The following is a 13,746-nucleotide window of genomic DNA, read 5'->3' as shown; positions in this document are numbered from 1 at the left end:
GTGCAGGGCTGGGCCTTGGAGGGCCACTGAGACCAATCCCGCCCTCCACGGATGTGGAAACGGAGGCCTGTGGTTTGGATAGGTATGCTAGCTGTTTTTTATTGTCTGTTTTCTGACACTTTGACACCTGGGTCCCACTGAGCCTGGAGGGGCTGCCCCTCCCAGCGCTAGTCAGTTCCTAGAGACAGTAGAAGATGCCAGTGAGCACACCCGGGGGGGGGGACAGACAAGTAGGGGCAGCCCCTCCACCCAGAGATGCTGATTCCTCCCACCTGCTAGTCCTGCCTCCCTGTTGCTCCCCATGGAAACCACAGGAGAGGCTCTTGCCACTGTTTCACCTCCCCTGCCTCCTGACCCGCGAGGACCCTGCTGATGCCCCTCCAAGGACAATGCCCCATCTGCACGGATGCTTCTCAGCCCAGCCAGGGCCCAGTGGTCCAAGTGAGCCTACTTTGTGCGAGGCCAGGCTGCCACTGATTTCAAGACTTCAGAAGGACATCTCGGATGCGAAGGGACACATCACAGGAAGGTCCATATATTTTTCCTTCTAAGCCATGACTCAGGAGTAAAAGCAAAATAACATTGTGTTCAGATCCAAGAGACTCAGAGAGTTTGCCGCTCTCAGGCTGTCACTGAGAGTGAGGACGGGTGGTTTGAAGGAAGAAGTGAATGAATCCGAGAAGGAACGAGTGGAGAGTGAGACATGAGGGTGGGAAATGGGTGAGTGCAGGTCTGTCTGACAGTCATGACTGTGTAAATCAAGCATCGGGGGTTAGTAAGAACAATTATCATGACTAATGAGAAGGCAAAAACCTCTGTGGTTCAGTGTTGTGTCCTGGCCATCACCGGCCACCCTACCAGGGCTCAGGAAGCCTGAGCTGAGGTAGAAAGGGCAGAAAAAGTCTATACACTAGTCATTCCTATCCATCTGTGTAAGAAGAATTGCACACCATGAGCAAGTGGGAATGATTCCTGGAATGCAGGATGGCTTCACCCTAGCAAAATGCATGACAGTGTGAGGAGAAAAAACAGGATCATCTCAATGAATGCTGAGAAAGGAATGGATGAATTCACCAGCATCTTCTGAATTTCATGGAAACATGAGAAATTTAAAGGGTCATATTCACACAATGTTTTTTTTTTTCAATAACTCTAGCCCAACTGGATAATAACAATTTTTAGAAGTATCACAGCATTCTATACCACGTTATAGCACAATATCACTTCACTCTGTTCCTCATGCTATGGGTCGGTCTTTTAGAGCCTCATCAGAGAAATGGCTCAATTTAGTAGGGATGCTCATTGCAAGAAAAACATGCTTCTTTTATGCCATCGACTTAACATGGATTGTTGAAGAGAAACCCCCACCCCCATTATGACAGTCATGCAGAGCGGTATTTCTGCATGTGGTGACTGATTCATAAATTCAGTCCCATCGTGAAACTTCAGGTCCGTAGGATCTAATATTCTGACTTTGGATCCCTGAGGGAGTCAGAGGTGTCCCCTGAGACCTAGAGAGCAGAGCCACACAGTAGGAGAGTCAAGGGGGCCAAAATGAGAACAGAAGTGAGAGCAGATGGCGAGATGTGATGTGGGAGAGCCCTGGGATCATGTGGGTCCTGGCTGAGGGGCTCTGTGGGAAGGTCTTCAGGAGTAAAGGGCCTGGCAGGGGAGGAAGGTGCCTAGGTATGATGACCTCCTGTCAGGAAAGCTCCAGGAGAGCCCGCATTTCAAATACATTCCCCTGGCCTGTCCTATCTTCCCTCCCAACTCTATACATTCAGCAATACACGTCCATCTTCTTGGCCAAGTGCTGGGCTAGAGACCTGTAATTTGCTCAAGTCCAAGGTGTAGACTCTGCTCCCAGGTGGCTGAGCGTTCCTTATAATAAAGTCAAGGGTAAGCCATTGTAGGTAGAGGAGCAGGTAATTAAAATCAAAACCTGTCCCTCTCCCACAGTTCTTATCATCACTGTTCTTTCTTCTGACACTTTAGGATACACGGGATTGTAGCAAAGCTCCCCAGGGGAAAGCAGATTCAGTGCTCTGGGGATAGAAGTCGATGAGGACCCACCTTGGCTGTGCTGAGCAGGAGAACTTCCCTGGTGAGTGACTCCCACTGAGACCTACTGCCCCGCTTCAACTGTCTCCTAGGGATTCAGGGACAACCCCACTGTCCTGTGAGCAGACCGCTTTCTACCCAAGTCTACATCACACGCACACAAGGCAACATGAATTACAATATCTCTTGTACATTGCACTGATTGTCAAAGTCTTTTATTTAAGTAGATATTTACAAACGCAGACGGTTGGAGGGAGAGAGGAAGGGACAGAGGTGGACACAGATGGGGGCTGGACACAGAAGAACACACGTCTGTGTATCCCAAGTGACGACTTCCACTCAGTGGCTCAATTTCTGTTTGTGAATTAAAGTGTATTGAGATTAGAGCTGAAACGAGATTGAAGAAAAAAACCAAACCTCTATAGCTTAAAGAAATCCTCACTTTCTAAAACATGTTCTGAGGAGGGCTAAATTGGGAAGGAGCACTTTGGAATGGAACAGTGTTTCTCAGAAGCAGTGACATCCCTCCCTCTGGTGGCCGTACGGGGAATGGCATGTGAGCTGCTGGCTCCATGGATGTCGGACAAACAGGCAACATTCACACAAACACAAAATCAGTCTCACTGCTGGAAGAAAACAAATCCTCTAAGGTCAAAATTTGGGGTTGCCTTCTAAGTCCTTGTCTTGATCATGCCATGAGCGGCCACTTACCAAGGGTGGGGTCTCAGGGAGTGTTGATGGAGGCCCTGAGCTGGGCCCTGGGTCCACAGCAGACAAGAGGGAGGAGGCCGCTGCCTCACAGGACCTGCAGGGAGAGGGTGGGAACGTGTTGGGGCCACTTGTCCACATCCCCGCCCTGTGTGTCTGGTGCAGAGAAGTGAGTCTATCCAAACAGAGACATGTAGGGCACTTTGAAGTTTCTATTAACCATAAAACACAGACACAACAGGCCGCAAGGAATATGTTATCACCTCTAAGAATAATCCGGAATTGTAAATCACAGACACCTCAGGAAGAGTGGGCGGCCCGGCCCTGAAGGCGGCGGGAGGCAGCCGAGCCAGACGGATACTTACAGCGCGTCCCTCTGCTCTGGCTCTGGCTCTGGCTCTGGCTCTGGCTCTGGCTCTGGCTCTGGCTCTGGCGCTGTCGCAGGCAGGAGAGCTGGAGCTGGCGCTCCACCCAGAGGGGTTTCCCCAGCGGGTTCTGGAGCTGGTGCTGTAGCTCCAAGAAGGGAAACTCTCATCAATAGGACTGCTTTCCCACGTGTCTCCCAAAGCCAGGGGAGCCCTCACTGCTACTCAATCAAATCTCACTCCAGGATTCCACCCCCAGGGAGTCTTCCCAGGCTCTGCTCTGTGGGGTCCAGTGCCGTCCCCTCCCCACCCACCAGATCCCCCACCCTGCATCCTCCTCACCATCACTGTCTGCCTCTGGGAGTTCCAGTTGCTCCAGCTGTGCCAGGAGGAGGTGGGCCTGCTGCTCCAGGTCTGAGCCAGGCATGCTGAGCTCTACGTAAGCTACAACGGTCTTCAGGCATGGGAATTCTGGAGGCTGGTGGAAGTCGTCTGGGTACTGGAACAGCCAGGTGCCCAGGATGGAGGCCATGGCCCTGGGTGCAGTCAGGGGGACACCAGAGTCAGAGGCTTAGCCTTTCCTACCACATTGGGCTCCCAGGGTAGCCCTGCAGGGACTGGGGACTTTTTGCCTTTGGCTCCTGCCCATCCAGAGGCCGGCTCTGCTCCATGTCCCATCTCAGCTGGCAGTGTGGGCAGAGGCGGGCTTGGACACAGAGGAGGGGCTGCTACAAGCCTTCTGAAGGGACAGCACTGGCTCAATGGCGTGACCACCTGTCCACTGCTTCAGGGACACCTGTCACACTGCTATGTCCCTCTCCCTGCCCCTCCCCACTGGATGGCACGTCTGTGAGGACAGGCAGGCTGTGTGCTCTGCGCACTGCCCTCTAAGGGACACAGGAGCTGCTCTATGAGTGCCTGAGCCAGGAGGGAACAGACAGGCTGTGTCGGCCATCCAGGCTGCCCACGGGCCTCCTCACTCCTCAGACTTTAGCTCCTGCACCTGCTGGCTGCACAATCCTCCAGGGACCCTGCCTGGGTCTCCTTCTGCCCCTGCCACTCAGCATCATCAGGATGGGCTCAGCTGTCCCCTGAGGCTCCCTGGGTCCCCTGAGCACCAGCTGAGTCCCCACCATTGAGGCTACACTAGTTGGTGGGCACGATGCTCTCTACCCCTTGTGGTCTGTGTCTCCCAAAGGGCGTGTGGGCAGGGATGGGATGGATAGGGGATGCTTGTGGGTTTTCTTCACTTTTGACTCTGTCCTCTGACCTCCCAGATGCCCCTCACAGTGCCACAGTCGCATCCACAGCTCTCTGGGTCTTGTCTCTTCTTTGCCAGGGGAAGCCCTAGGACTTCTGCTCTCAAGCCAGACTCACAGGATATGCGGGATCCAGGATCCCGCCCACCTCTGCCCAACCAGAGAGCCCATAGCTTCACACACTATTTGGGGAAGGAGTCCTTCCCGCTTCAATCCAAGAGACTCACTGCTTCAGCTGGTGCAGGGGTCCCCCGTCCTCTTCCGTAACAGGGAGGACGCATCCGTATCTAGAGGAGAGCAGGAAGGCGTCACATGGACTGTCCCGAACACACTAGCTGGATGTGCTGTCTAGTGTGACAGTGTGACACCCGAGAGAATGGAAGCCCTGGAGGGCAGAGCTGATGTCTGCTCGATGTATTAAATGATGGTTGTTCCTAGAAAAGCCCCTGTCCCTGGGGGCCCTTTCTATACATTTGAGGAATGAGTGAGTGAGCCCACCTGGCCCCAAGGCGCACATCTCAGTGGGCCTGGGACCCCACTTGTCCCTCCCAGGGATCACTGTTCTCACTCTCCCAGGACAGGGACAGCTAATGGCGTCACCGATCCCCTTTGAAATGGGAAAACAGTTCCACCCGTGGCCAAAGTCCCAGTGACACAGGAGGCAGACGCTAGCTCTTGGGCAGGAGGACAATGAAATTCGCACAACCACAGCCCCGCCAGCTGCCCTTTCCGTGAGCCAGGTCCCCGGAGAGCACCTTCCATGAAGATCTCCCTCTGTTCCTACCCTCCTAGGGCCTGATCCTCTCTTGACCCCAGCGTGCAGGGGGGACACTGAGGCTCAGAGAGGTAGAGGAACAATGCCTCATGGCTCTGATGGTAGGTGGCCAGGTCCCCAATGTCCCATGAAGACACAGTGCTCACCTTTGGAACAGATGGTCCAGCACCTGCTGGGCGGTGGCAAGAGCTCGATAATTGCCCAGAAATGTGTTCACGTAAGAGGGGTGCCCGCCCAGGACGGCAGGCACCAGCTTTGCCACCAGCTTCTCCAGCCTGTGTCGCTGGAGGCTCCAAGCCCTGTAGGCCTCATCCCCGCTCCCTGATGGTCCAGCTCCCCCCTGGGGTGGAAAGAGGAAAGACATGGATCAGAGGCAGCACCGGGGACCCCCAGGCACTTGGGGCTGGAGATTAGACCGAATCCTCAAGCCTCAAGCTCTTGTGCCTGAGGTGGAACAGGGGAGCCCTGAAGCAGATCCTAGGTTCTCGGCATCACCAGTACCTGGGGCGAAGGGCGATGATGAAATGCATCAGTGTCTCAGATCCCTGTGTCGGCACCACAGTGCCGGCCCCTCCCTGCATGGACCACATCATCCCCGTGACTGCTGTCACAGCATCCCATTCTAGGGATGAGAACACAGCGGCTGAGCCTGGGGTGGGAGGGCTCAGGATCTTCAGGTTAATGTGGACACGTGGGGATGGAGAAGAAACAGGACAACGTGTAGAAAAATGCAGAAATACCCTTGACTTCACATAGACTGAAGTTCTGTCCGAGTCTCTTTCTGAGATTCGGACTCATATGTGGGCACTGACTTTGCGTCTGGCCAAGGCAGGGCCTGGGTTGTGACGGCAGATGGGGGAGACGGGGCATCAGATGCCTTTGCCAGCAGCTCTCTTAAGAGGCAGCCCAGGGGAGTAGCGGGGCAGCAGCGGGGCCCGGGGCTTCCTGGGTGTGGAGTCTCCTCGCTCGCACTCACCCTGAGCGCGTCCTGGGCTCTGCTGCTCTCGTGGGGCACCTGCGCCTCCTGCAGGGAGGTGGAGCGGGGATCTCCGTGGACCAGGTCCTGTCCCGTCCCGTGTGTGGAGTCCTGTAAATACAGTGCCCAGAGGCCAGGCAGGAGCCTCAGAGCCCTGTCTGGTTCTCCGACCCACTAGACATCTCCAGTCCTGACACACATCCACCACTGTCTGCACAGACCTCCTTCAGGGGCAGAAAAGCTGACAAAGTGGGTGCCTTGTATTCCCGTTGACCCAGAGATGATGCCCCTCAGGAGTCCTCTTTCCCCCTTATCAGCCCTGTCCTTGGGTGCGGCCATGACAGGACCACCGGGTCACCAAGTGTTCAACAAGCCATTCCTGCCCAGAGGGGACACCTCCTCTCAAGTCCCCCTTCAGCGACGTGGAGATGAGGGAAAGTGGGCCTGCCCAGGGAGGGCCCCCCATGGAGGCCGGTCCCAGACTGGCCTTCTCCAGGCCACCCAGCGTTACCTTAGGTGACCTCCTCAAAATAGGCCACAGGCGCCTGGGTGGAGGGTTCCACAGACGCCTACAGCCACCGAAGAACCTCGCAGTCCAGGGTTTCCTGGCGGAGAAGCCCCGGGAGACCGGGAAACAAGAGGAGAACATCCTGTGTCTTCAACTGTCTCCAGCCAAGTGCGCTGGCTCTGGAGCTGTTGTCCAAATGTGGGTGCCTGGTAACCAGGTTCCATTTCGGTTGGGGTCTGTTAAGGAGGTGATGTCACTTCCTGGGGTCCACTTCCTGGAACCCCCTCCTCAGAAGACACCTCCACATGAGCCCTCTGGGCTGCTTGCCTGCTCACGCCCTTCTCCACGCAAACCCGCACCTTGCACAGTTAGAGCAGCCCCGCCGTCTCTATAGCTGCCGGGGGAGGTTCTGCAGGCAGCTTTGAGGAGACGCCCTGGCTTCCAGAATCCACTCCTCATCCTTACCTGTTCTCCATCCTGGGGAAGTCCTGGTGTGTGTCCAGGCCGGTGTGTCTCCCCAGCTGCCCAGTGGGAATGATTCTAGAAAGTACTTCTAGGGATGTCCTCAGGTGCAAGTGGAATAAGGCCTAAAAAATTGGAGAGTCATGTCACCTGTAGGTGTTGCCTGCAACCCAAGTTATCTTCCTCTGACTTCCTCCTCCACGTCTGTTCCTCTTATGATGGGATGCGATAATTCTTATTCAATGTCATTGTACACGGGTGTCTATGTGTGTGTCTTTGTATATGTGTGTGTGTGTGTGTGTGTGTGTGTGTGTGTGTGTGTGTCTTTGTAAACCAGTGCTCACACTCTGTGTCGCCAGCAGGAAACTGTCCCCACACAGGAGAAATGGGCAATAGCATCCTGAGGTCTGAGGGTTTCGGTTTTCTAAAGCAAACCGAGTGAGAAAGTCTGAGGCCCTTGCTGGAAGGTTAGAGCTCATGAGTCAAGGCCACGCAGGTAGCAGGGCTGGAACTGGGATCAGAGACAGCCTGTGTCCACTGTGCACACTCAGTAGCACAGTCCTGGGAGCAGGAAAACTGTCCGCTTCTCTGATTACACAGTCTGGCAGGCTGAACTTCTCCAGCTGGATATGCAGTGACCCAGGGACAGATGGGCAGATGGTGGCTGACATCGGTAGAGTGACGTGACCATCTCATAGGCTGCTTCCCTGCATTCAGGGAGCTTCCGTCCAGGTAGGAGGAAGGCCAGCGAGTAAACTGAACGACAAGGAAGGATGTGATCAGGAAGTAATCTTTGTTCTGATGGACTACAATGGGGACGTGAGAGAGAGCAAGGCCACGGGCAGCATGGCATGGAGGAAATGACAGTAGGGGCCTCATGACCGGGGGGCCCAAGATTCTCAACTCGGCATCAGAGATAGCAAGGTCAGGGCGAGAGGGTGCCCACCCACAGGGAGCTGGCCTCTACCTCTAGCTCCGTGTGGCGGTCTGGCCTAGCTGCTTACCAAGGTCACTTCCTCCTGTTCGTGGGCACAGATGCGGCTGGACTCCATTTCCCGGCCTCCCTCACAGTCGGGCACGCTCAGCTGTTGAGGTCTGACGGTGGCATGTGAACTTCAGCACAGCCCATAAAAACCTCCTACACGTTCTCCTTCACGTCCTTGAGACCTGAGAAGCCATACGTCGAAATGATAGATTCAGTGGATAAAAAGAACCTGGATCCCTGAACTCTGGCTAGGAGAAGAGCTACCCACCAAGGAAGATAAGCCCCTTTTGGACGTTACGCAAGTGAAGAAAAGCCCGGGATTGTATTAAGCCACTGAGATATTGGGGGTTCCATGTTCAGGCAGCTCCCACGAGACCGATTCACTGAAGTCACTGTGTCATTGCCACGGCTGCTCATTTGGCCCTTTCTCAGCCTTATCATATTACCACTTACCTTTTGACTTTCAGGTCACTTTTCCTTCCTATAGGTCCCACTCCCTCAAGTGGGATGGCAACAGGGCAGTCAGAGGTCTGCCCTTGTAAGGTGAGTGCTTTCTCTGTTCTCTGCTCCTTAAAGTGGATTCTGCCTTCACTGCTGTAGCATGTCAATGGATGCTCTTAGGGCCCTTGAAGCCATTTGTACTCTTAGGTGCTTTCTCTTTCAGTTCGCTTAGACGACATGCTTTCTGGACTAGCACGAATACAGTCCTTATCTCAGGCCTTCCCCAAATTGTGATCATGTCTGAACTAGCGGGGCCCGGCTGAGTAGGACAGAACTGCCCAGACGCTGCTGTAGCTGCTTATTTCCATGTCCGACTGTATGCTTTTTCAGGACAAGGAGTATTTCTTGGGCACCAGGCACAGTATCAGGCACACAGGAGGCGTTCAACGAACGCTCGCTGAAGGAACGAATAGGGTCACTCCATGTCGTCAAACACACCGGGATGCTATGGAAAGAATCCGCAGCTTTTGTTTTCCCCCTCCACTTTTTGGTATTTTACTTAAAAAGGTTGATTTATATAGACAGGCATTTGGGCAATTGATTAATCTTTCTTCATCATTTTGTCAATTTCCCGTGGAGAGCACAACTTGTCAGTGATACGTGAACATGCATTTATTCTTTGGAACAATGTCTTTGGCTGTGAGCTACCACAAGATCTCGTATGTATTTCCCTGTGCCATACAGTATAATCTTGTTCATCTATTCTGCATCTGCCTGTCAGTATCTGCACATTTCCAACTCCCAGTCTGTCCCGTCCCACGCCCCTGCCCCTTGGCAACCACAAGTTTGTTTTCTATTTCTATGAGTGTGTCTGTTTTGTATTTATGTTCTTTTCTGTTTTTCCTTTTTTTCCCCTTCAAAACCATCTTTAAAGCAGCAGCCTAGGGAAGCCTGCTTCCAAGATGTCGAAGGCGTGGCCTGGGCCGCGCGCAGAATTGGGGCGGGGAGAGTGGCGGTATGGGCTGTGCGGGAAGGGCCAGAACAGGACGGGAGAAATCTGCGGAGCAGGGGCAGGGGAAGGGCTGGGCCAGGAGCGGAGAGCCCGGTTGGGGCGGTCTCGGCTGGGCGGGGTGAGCCGGGGCTGGGGGCGGCGTCGGCTGCGCGGGGAGAGCCGGGGCGGGGGTCGTTCTCGGCCGCGCCGGGAAAGCCGGGGCTTAGGGCGGGGGGCGATCTCGGCTGCGCCGGGACAGCTGGGGTGGGGGGCGTCCTCGGGCGCGCGGGGAGAGCCGGGGTCGGGGTCGGTCTAGGCCTCGCCGGTAAAGCCGGGGCATGTGGCGTGGGGCGATCTCGGCTGCGGCGTGACAGCTGTGGTGGGGGGCGGCCTTGGCCGCGCGGGGAAAGCCGGGGCGCGGGGAGAGCCGGGGCGGGGGTCGGTCTCGGCCGCGCCGGGAAAGCCGTGGTTGGGGCGTGGCGCGATCACGGCTGCGGCTGGACGGTCTGGTCCGGAGGCGTCCTTTGCCGTGTGAGGAGAGCCGCGGCGCGGGGAGAGCCGGGCGTGGGTCGGTCTCGGCCGCGCCGGGCGAGCCGGGGCATGGGGCGTGGGGCGATCTCCGCTGCGGCGGGACAGCTGGGGTGTGGCGCGAACTTGGCGTGGCGGGGAGAGATGGGGCGGGGAGAGCCGGGGCGGGGGTCGTTCTCGGCCGCGGCGGGAAAGCCGGGTTTGGGGCAGGGCGCGATCTCGGCTGTGGCTGGACAGTCTGGTCCGGAGGTGGCCTCTGCCGCGCGGGCAGAGCCGGGGCGCGGGGAGAGCCGGGGCGGGGGTCGGTCTCCGCTGCGCAGATCATGGCGGGTGGGGCCTGCGGGCGGGCGGGATCCTGTGGACAGCGCTGAGACGCCTGCCGAGACTGTTGAGAGGCGCGCGCCTCCCGGATGCTTGGCCTGAGGTGGCGGCTGGGGGCTCGGTGCCTGCCTGGAGGCCGCAGGGTGAAGGCGGGCCTGGGGCTGGGGCTGGGGCTGGCGTCCCTCCAGCTCTGAGAAGGGACCCGCGCCCGCGCACTACCAGCTAGTCATCACCTGCAATGTCTCTGGGACTAGGTCCTCCAAGCATATCTCCAAGCTTGCCTATCACCAGGGTGTGGTCATTGTGACCTGTCCTGGCTGCCAGACACACCACACCATCCCCGACAACCTAGGGTGGTTCTCGGACCTGGATGGGAAGAGGAATATTAAAGAAATGCTGGCAGCCAGAAGGGAGAAGGTATGCCAAGTGGCTGGCAAGGGGGTCCAGGAGCTTCTTTTAGAGGCTGCGGGGTCCCCCAAACCCACCAGTGCTGTGGCAGGGGCTGAGGACCAGGATCCCACCCTACCTGGCAGGAAGGAGGCCAGCTGACCCACCTTCTGCCTTCAAGGAGGATACTCTGGCCCTGGGACGCTCTGGACGTGACTTGTTGTTGTTGTTGTTGTTGTTGTTGTTGTTGTTGTTGTTGTTGTTGTTGTTGTTATCAATAGCTATCAGTTGCAGATGTGGGGCCTGGGAGTCTCCTGCTTTCCCTGGCTCTGGAGTCAAAATGACTCCCGAGAACACTCTGAGGGCTGCAGCTGGGGCCTTCTGCAGCTGCAGGCCATGTCCCAGTGGGAAGGGGCTGGACATGGAGTCTGAGCCCCTCCTGGCTGCGGCTGTGTGGCCTTGGGCAGGTCACTTTGCCCCTGTGAGACTCTGTCTTCCTGTCTCGAGATGAAAATGCTCAGAGCGCCACCTTGTCAGGAGGACAGGCAGAAAGACAAGACTCAGAAGAGACATGGGGTGGCTCAGTCCTGTCCCAAATGTCAAGGCGCCCATCTTGCTGGCTCTCAGGGATTCCAGGAAAGGATGGCCAGTTAGCCAGTGAACTTCCTGGGTGCAGGACCAGCACCCCCACAACCCTCTGCAGATCTTGTCCCTCTGGCCAGACGCAAGGAGGCCCCACAGATCCTTCTGTGGCACCTGCTGTCCCCTGGACAGCCCTGGTGAACAAGTGCCAACCTCAGCCCTGACTTTTGGCCACTGGGCAAGCGGTCAGGAAACCAGGCCTCTCGCTGTCTCCACTGACAGGCCAGGCAGCCGTGGTGACAAAGGGAGTGGGTGCGAGGGGTGCTGTCTGATGGGCGGTGGGCCGCGTGCCCTGCATTTGTCTCCCAGCCTTGTTTGACTGTCTTCTCAGGATGTTCCTGTGTTTATGAGAGCGTGTTTACTTCCAGAAGCCTTCTGGGCAGTGTGAGCTTCAGCATTAAACAGCAGCCACCATCTTACAGGGTCCTGGCAGGATGCGCGCTCCCGGTTGCCGACCCCGTCGGCCCTGGGCCTCAGCATGGTTCTCCAGGCACTGGCAGTCTGTGCTCTGACCCGGTTACCCCTGTCCTTCCCCTTGACGAACAAGCCTGCATTATTCCAGCCCAGAGCCCCCCGTTCCATTTGTGAAGTCCAACCTGGAAGCTGAGCCAGCAGCCCCACCACGGCCTGCTCTCCCACAGAGGCCCCAGGCGACCCACTGGCCTTGAAATGCCTGAGCTGCAGGGCTGGGTAGTGGCTTGGCTGCCTAGCTGACCCCAGACGCTTAGGACCAGAATTTGGGGAGGTCCTGGGAGCTGGCTGGACTCTGAGAGTGCAGGGCTGGGCCTTGGAGGGCCACTGAGACCAATCCCGCCCTCCACGGATGTGGAAACGGAGGCCTGTGGTTTGGATAGGTATGCTAGCTGTTTTTTATTGTCTGTTTTCTGACACTTTGACACCTGGGTCCCACTGAGCCTGGAGGGGCTGCCCCTCCCAGCGCTAGTCAGTTCCTAGAGACAGTAGAAGATGCCAGTGAGCACACCCGGGGGGGGGGGACAGACAAGTAGGGGCAGCCCCTCCACCCAGAGATGCTGATTCCTCCCACCTGCTAGTCCTGCCTCCCTGTTGCTCCCCATGGAAACCACAGGAGAGGCTCTTGCCACTGTTTCACCTCCCCTGCCTCCTGACCCGCGAGGACCCTGCTGATGCCCCTCCAAGGACAATGCCCCATCTGCACGGATGCTTCTCAGCCCAGCCAGGGCCCAGTGGTCCAAGTGAGCCTACTTTGTGCGAGGCCAGGCTGCCACTGATTTCAAGACTTCAGAAGGACATCTCGGATGCGAAGGGACACATCACAGGAAGGTCCATATATTTTTCCTTCTAAGCCATGACTCAGGAGTAAAAGCAAAATAACATTGTGTTCAGATCCAAGAGACTCAGAGAGTTTGCCGCTCTCAGGCTGTCACTGAGAGTGAGGACGGGTGGTTTGAAGGAAGAAGTGAATGAATCCGAGAAGGAACGAGTGGAGAGTGAGACATGAGGGTGGGAAATGGGTGAGTGCAGGTCTGTCTGACAGTCATGACTGTGTAAATCAAGCATCGGGGGTTAGTAAGAACAATTATCATGACTAATGAGAAGGCAAAAACCTCTGTGGTTCAGTGTTGTGTCCTGGCCATCACCGGCCACCCTACCAGGGCTCAGGAAGCCTGAGCTGAGGTAGAAAGGGCAGAAAAAGTCTATACACTAGTCATTCCTATCCATCTGTGTAAGAAGAATTGCACACCATGAGCAAGTGGGAATGATTCCTGGAATGCAGGATGGCTTCACCCTAGCAAAATGCATGACAGTGTGAGGAGAAAAAACAGGATCATCTCAATGAATGCTGAGAAAGGAATGGATGAATTCACCAGCATCTTCTGAATTTCATGGAAACATGAGAAATTTAAAGGGTCATATTCACACAATGTTTTTTTTTTTCAATAACTCTAGCCCAACTGGATAATAACAATTTTTAGAAGTATCACAGCATTCTATACCACGTTATAGCACAATATCACTTCACTCTGTTCCTCATGCTATGGGTCGGTCTTTTAGAGCCTCATCAGAGAAATGGCTCAATTTAGTAGGGATGCTCATTGCAAGAAAAACATGCTTCTTTTATGCCATCGACTTAACATGGATTGTTGAAGAGAAACCCCCACCCCCATTATGACAGTCATGCAGAGCGGTATTTCTGCATGTGGTGACTGATTCATAAATTCAGTCCCATCGTGAAACTTCAGGTCCGTAGGATCTAATATTCTGACTTTGGATCCCTGAGGGAGTCAGAGGTGTCCCCTGAGACCTAGAGAGCAGAGCCACACAGTAGGAGAGTCAAGGGGGCCAAAATGAGAACAG

At 55.7% G+C, this 13,746-nt stretch overlaps 1 protein-coding gene across 1 annotated transcript; it reads right to left on the bottom strand.

The window, feature by feature from the left end:
- Positions 1-2,257: 2,257 nt before the first annotated feature.
- On the bottom strand, positions 2,258-6,836 carry LOC140699760 (ral guanine nucleotide dissociation stimulator-like). The gene is made up of 8 exons (XM_072972303.1): positions 6,656-6,836; positions 6,145-6,255; positions 5,315-5,508; positions 4,621-4,680; positions 3,477-3,670; positions 3,135-3,276; positions 2,773-2,866; positions 2,258-2,415 (listed from the first exon to the last, which is right to left on the bottom strand). Exons 1-8 carry the CDS (start codon positions 6,791-6,793, stop codon positions 2,401-2,403), a joined length of 948 nt encoding a protein of 315 aa, XP_072828404.1. The 5' UTR covers positions 6,794-6,836; the 3' UTR covers positions 2,258-2,400.
- Between the last annotated feature and the right edge of the window lie 6,910 nt (positions 6,837-13,746).

The sequence above is a fragment of the Vicugna pacos genome, chromosome 11 (assembly GCF_048564905.1).
Source record: "Vicugna pacos chromosome 11, VicPac4, whole genome shotgun sequence".
Classification (NCBI taxonomy): Eukaryota; Metazoa; Chordata; class Mammalia; order Artiodactyla; family Camelidae; genus Vicugna; species Vicugna pacos.
This window is presented reverse-complemented; position numbering and strand designations above follow the sequence as displayed.

Excerpts from the sequence above, each read along its gene's own strand:
- LOC140699760 (XM_072972303.1), bottom strand. The coding sequence starts at position 6,793 with ATGTTCTCCTCTTGTTTCCCGGTCTCCCGGGGCTTCTCCGCCAGGAAA. Across the intron at positions 6,256-6,655 it reads TTTTGAGGAGGTCACCTAAG|GACTCCACACACGGGACGGG; the intron begins GTAACGCTGGGT and ends CTGTATTTACAG. Across the intron at positions 4,681-5,314 it reads CTGGACCATCTGTTCCAAAG|ATACGGATGCGTCCTCCCTG; the intron begins GTGAGCACTGTG and ends GCTCTCCTCTAG.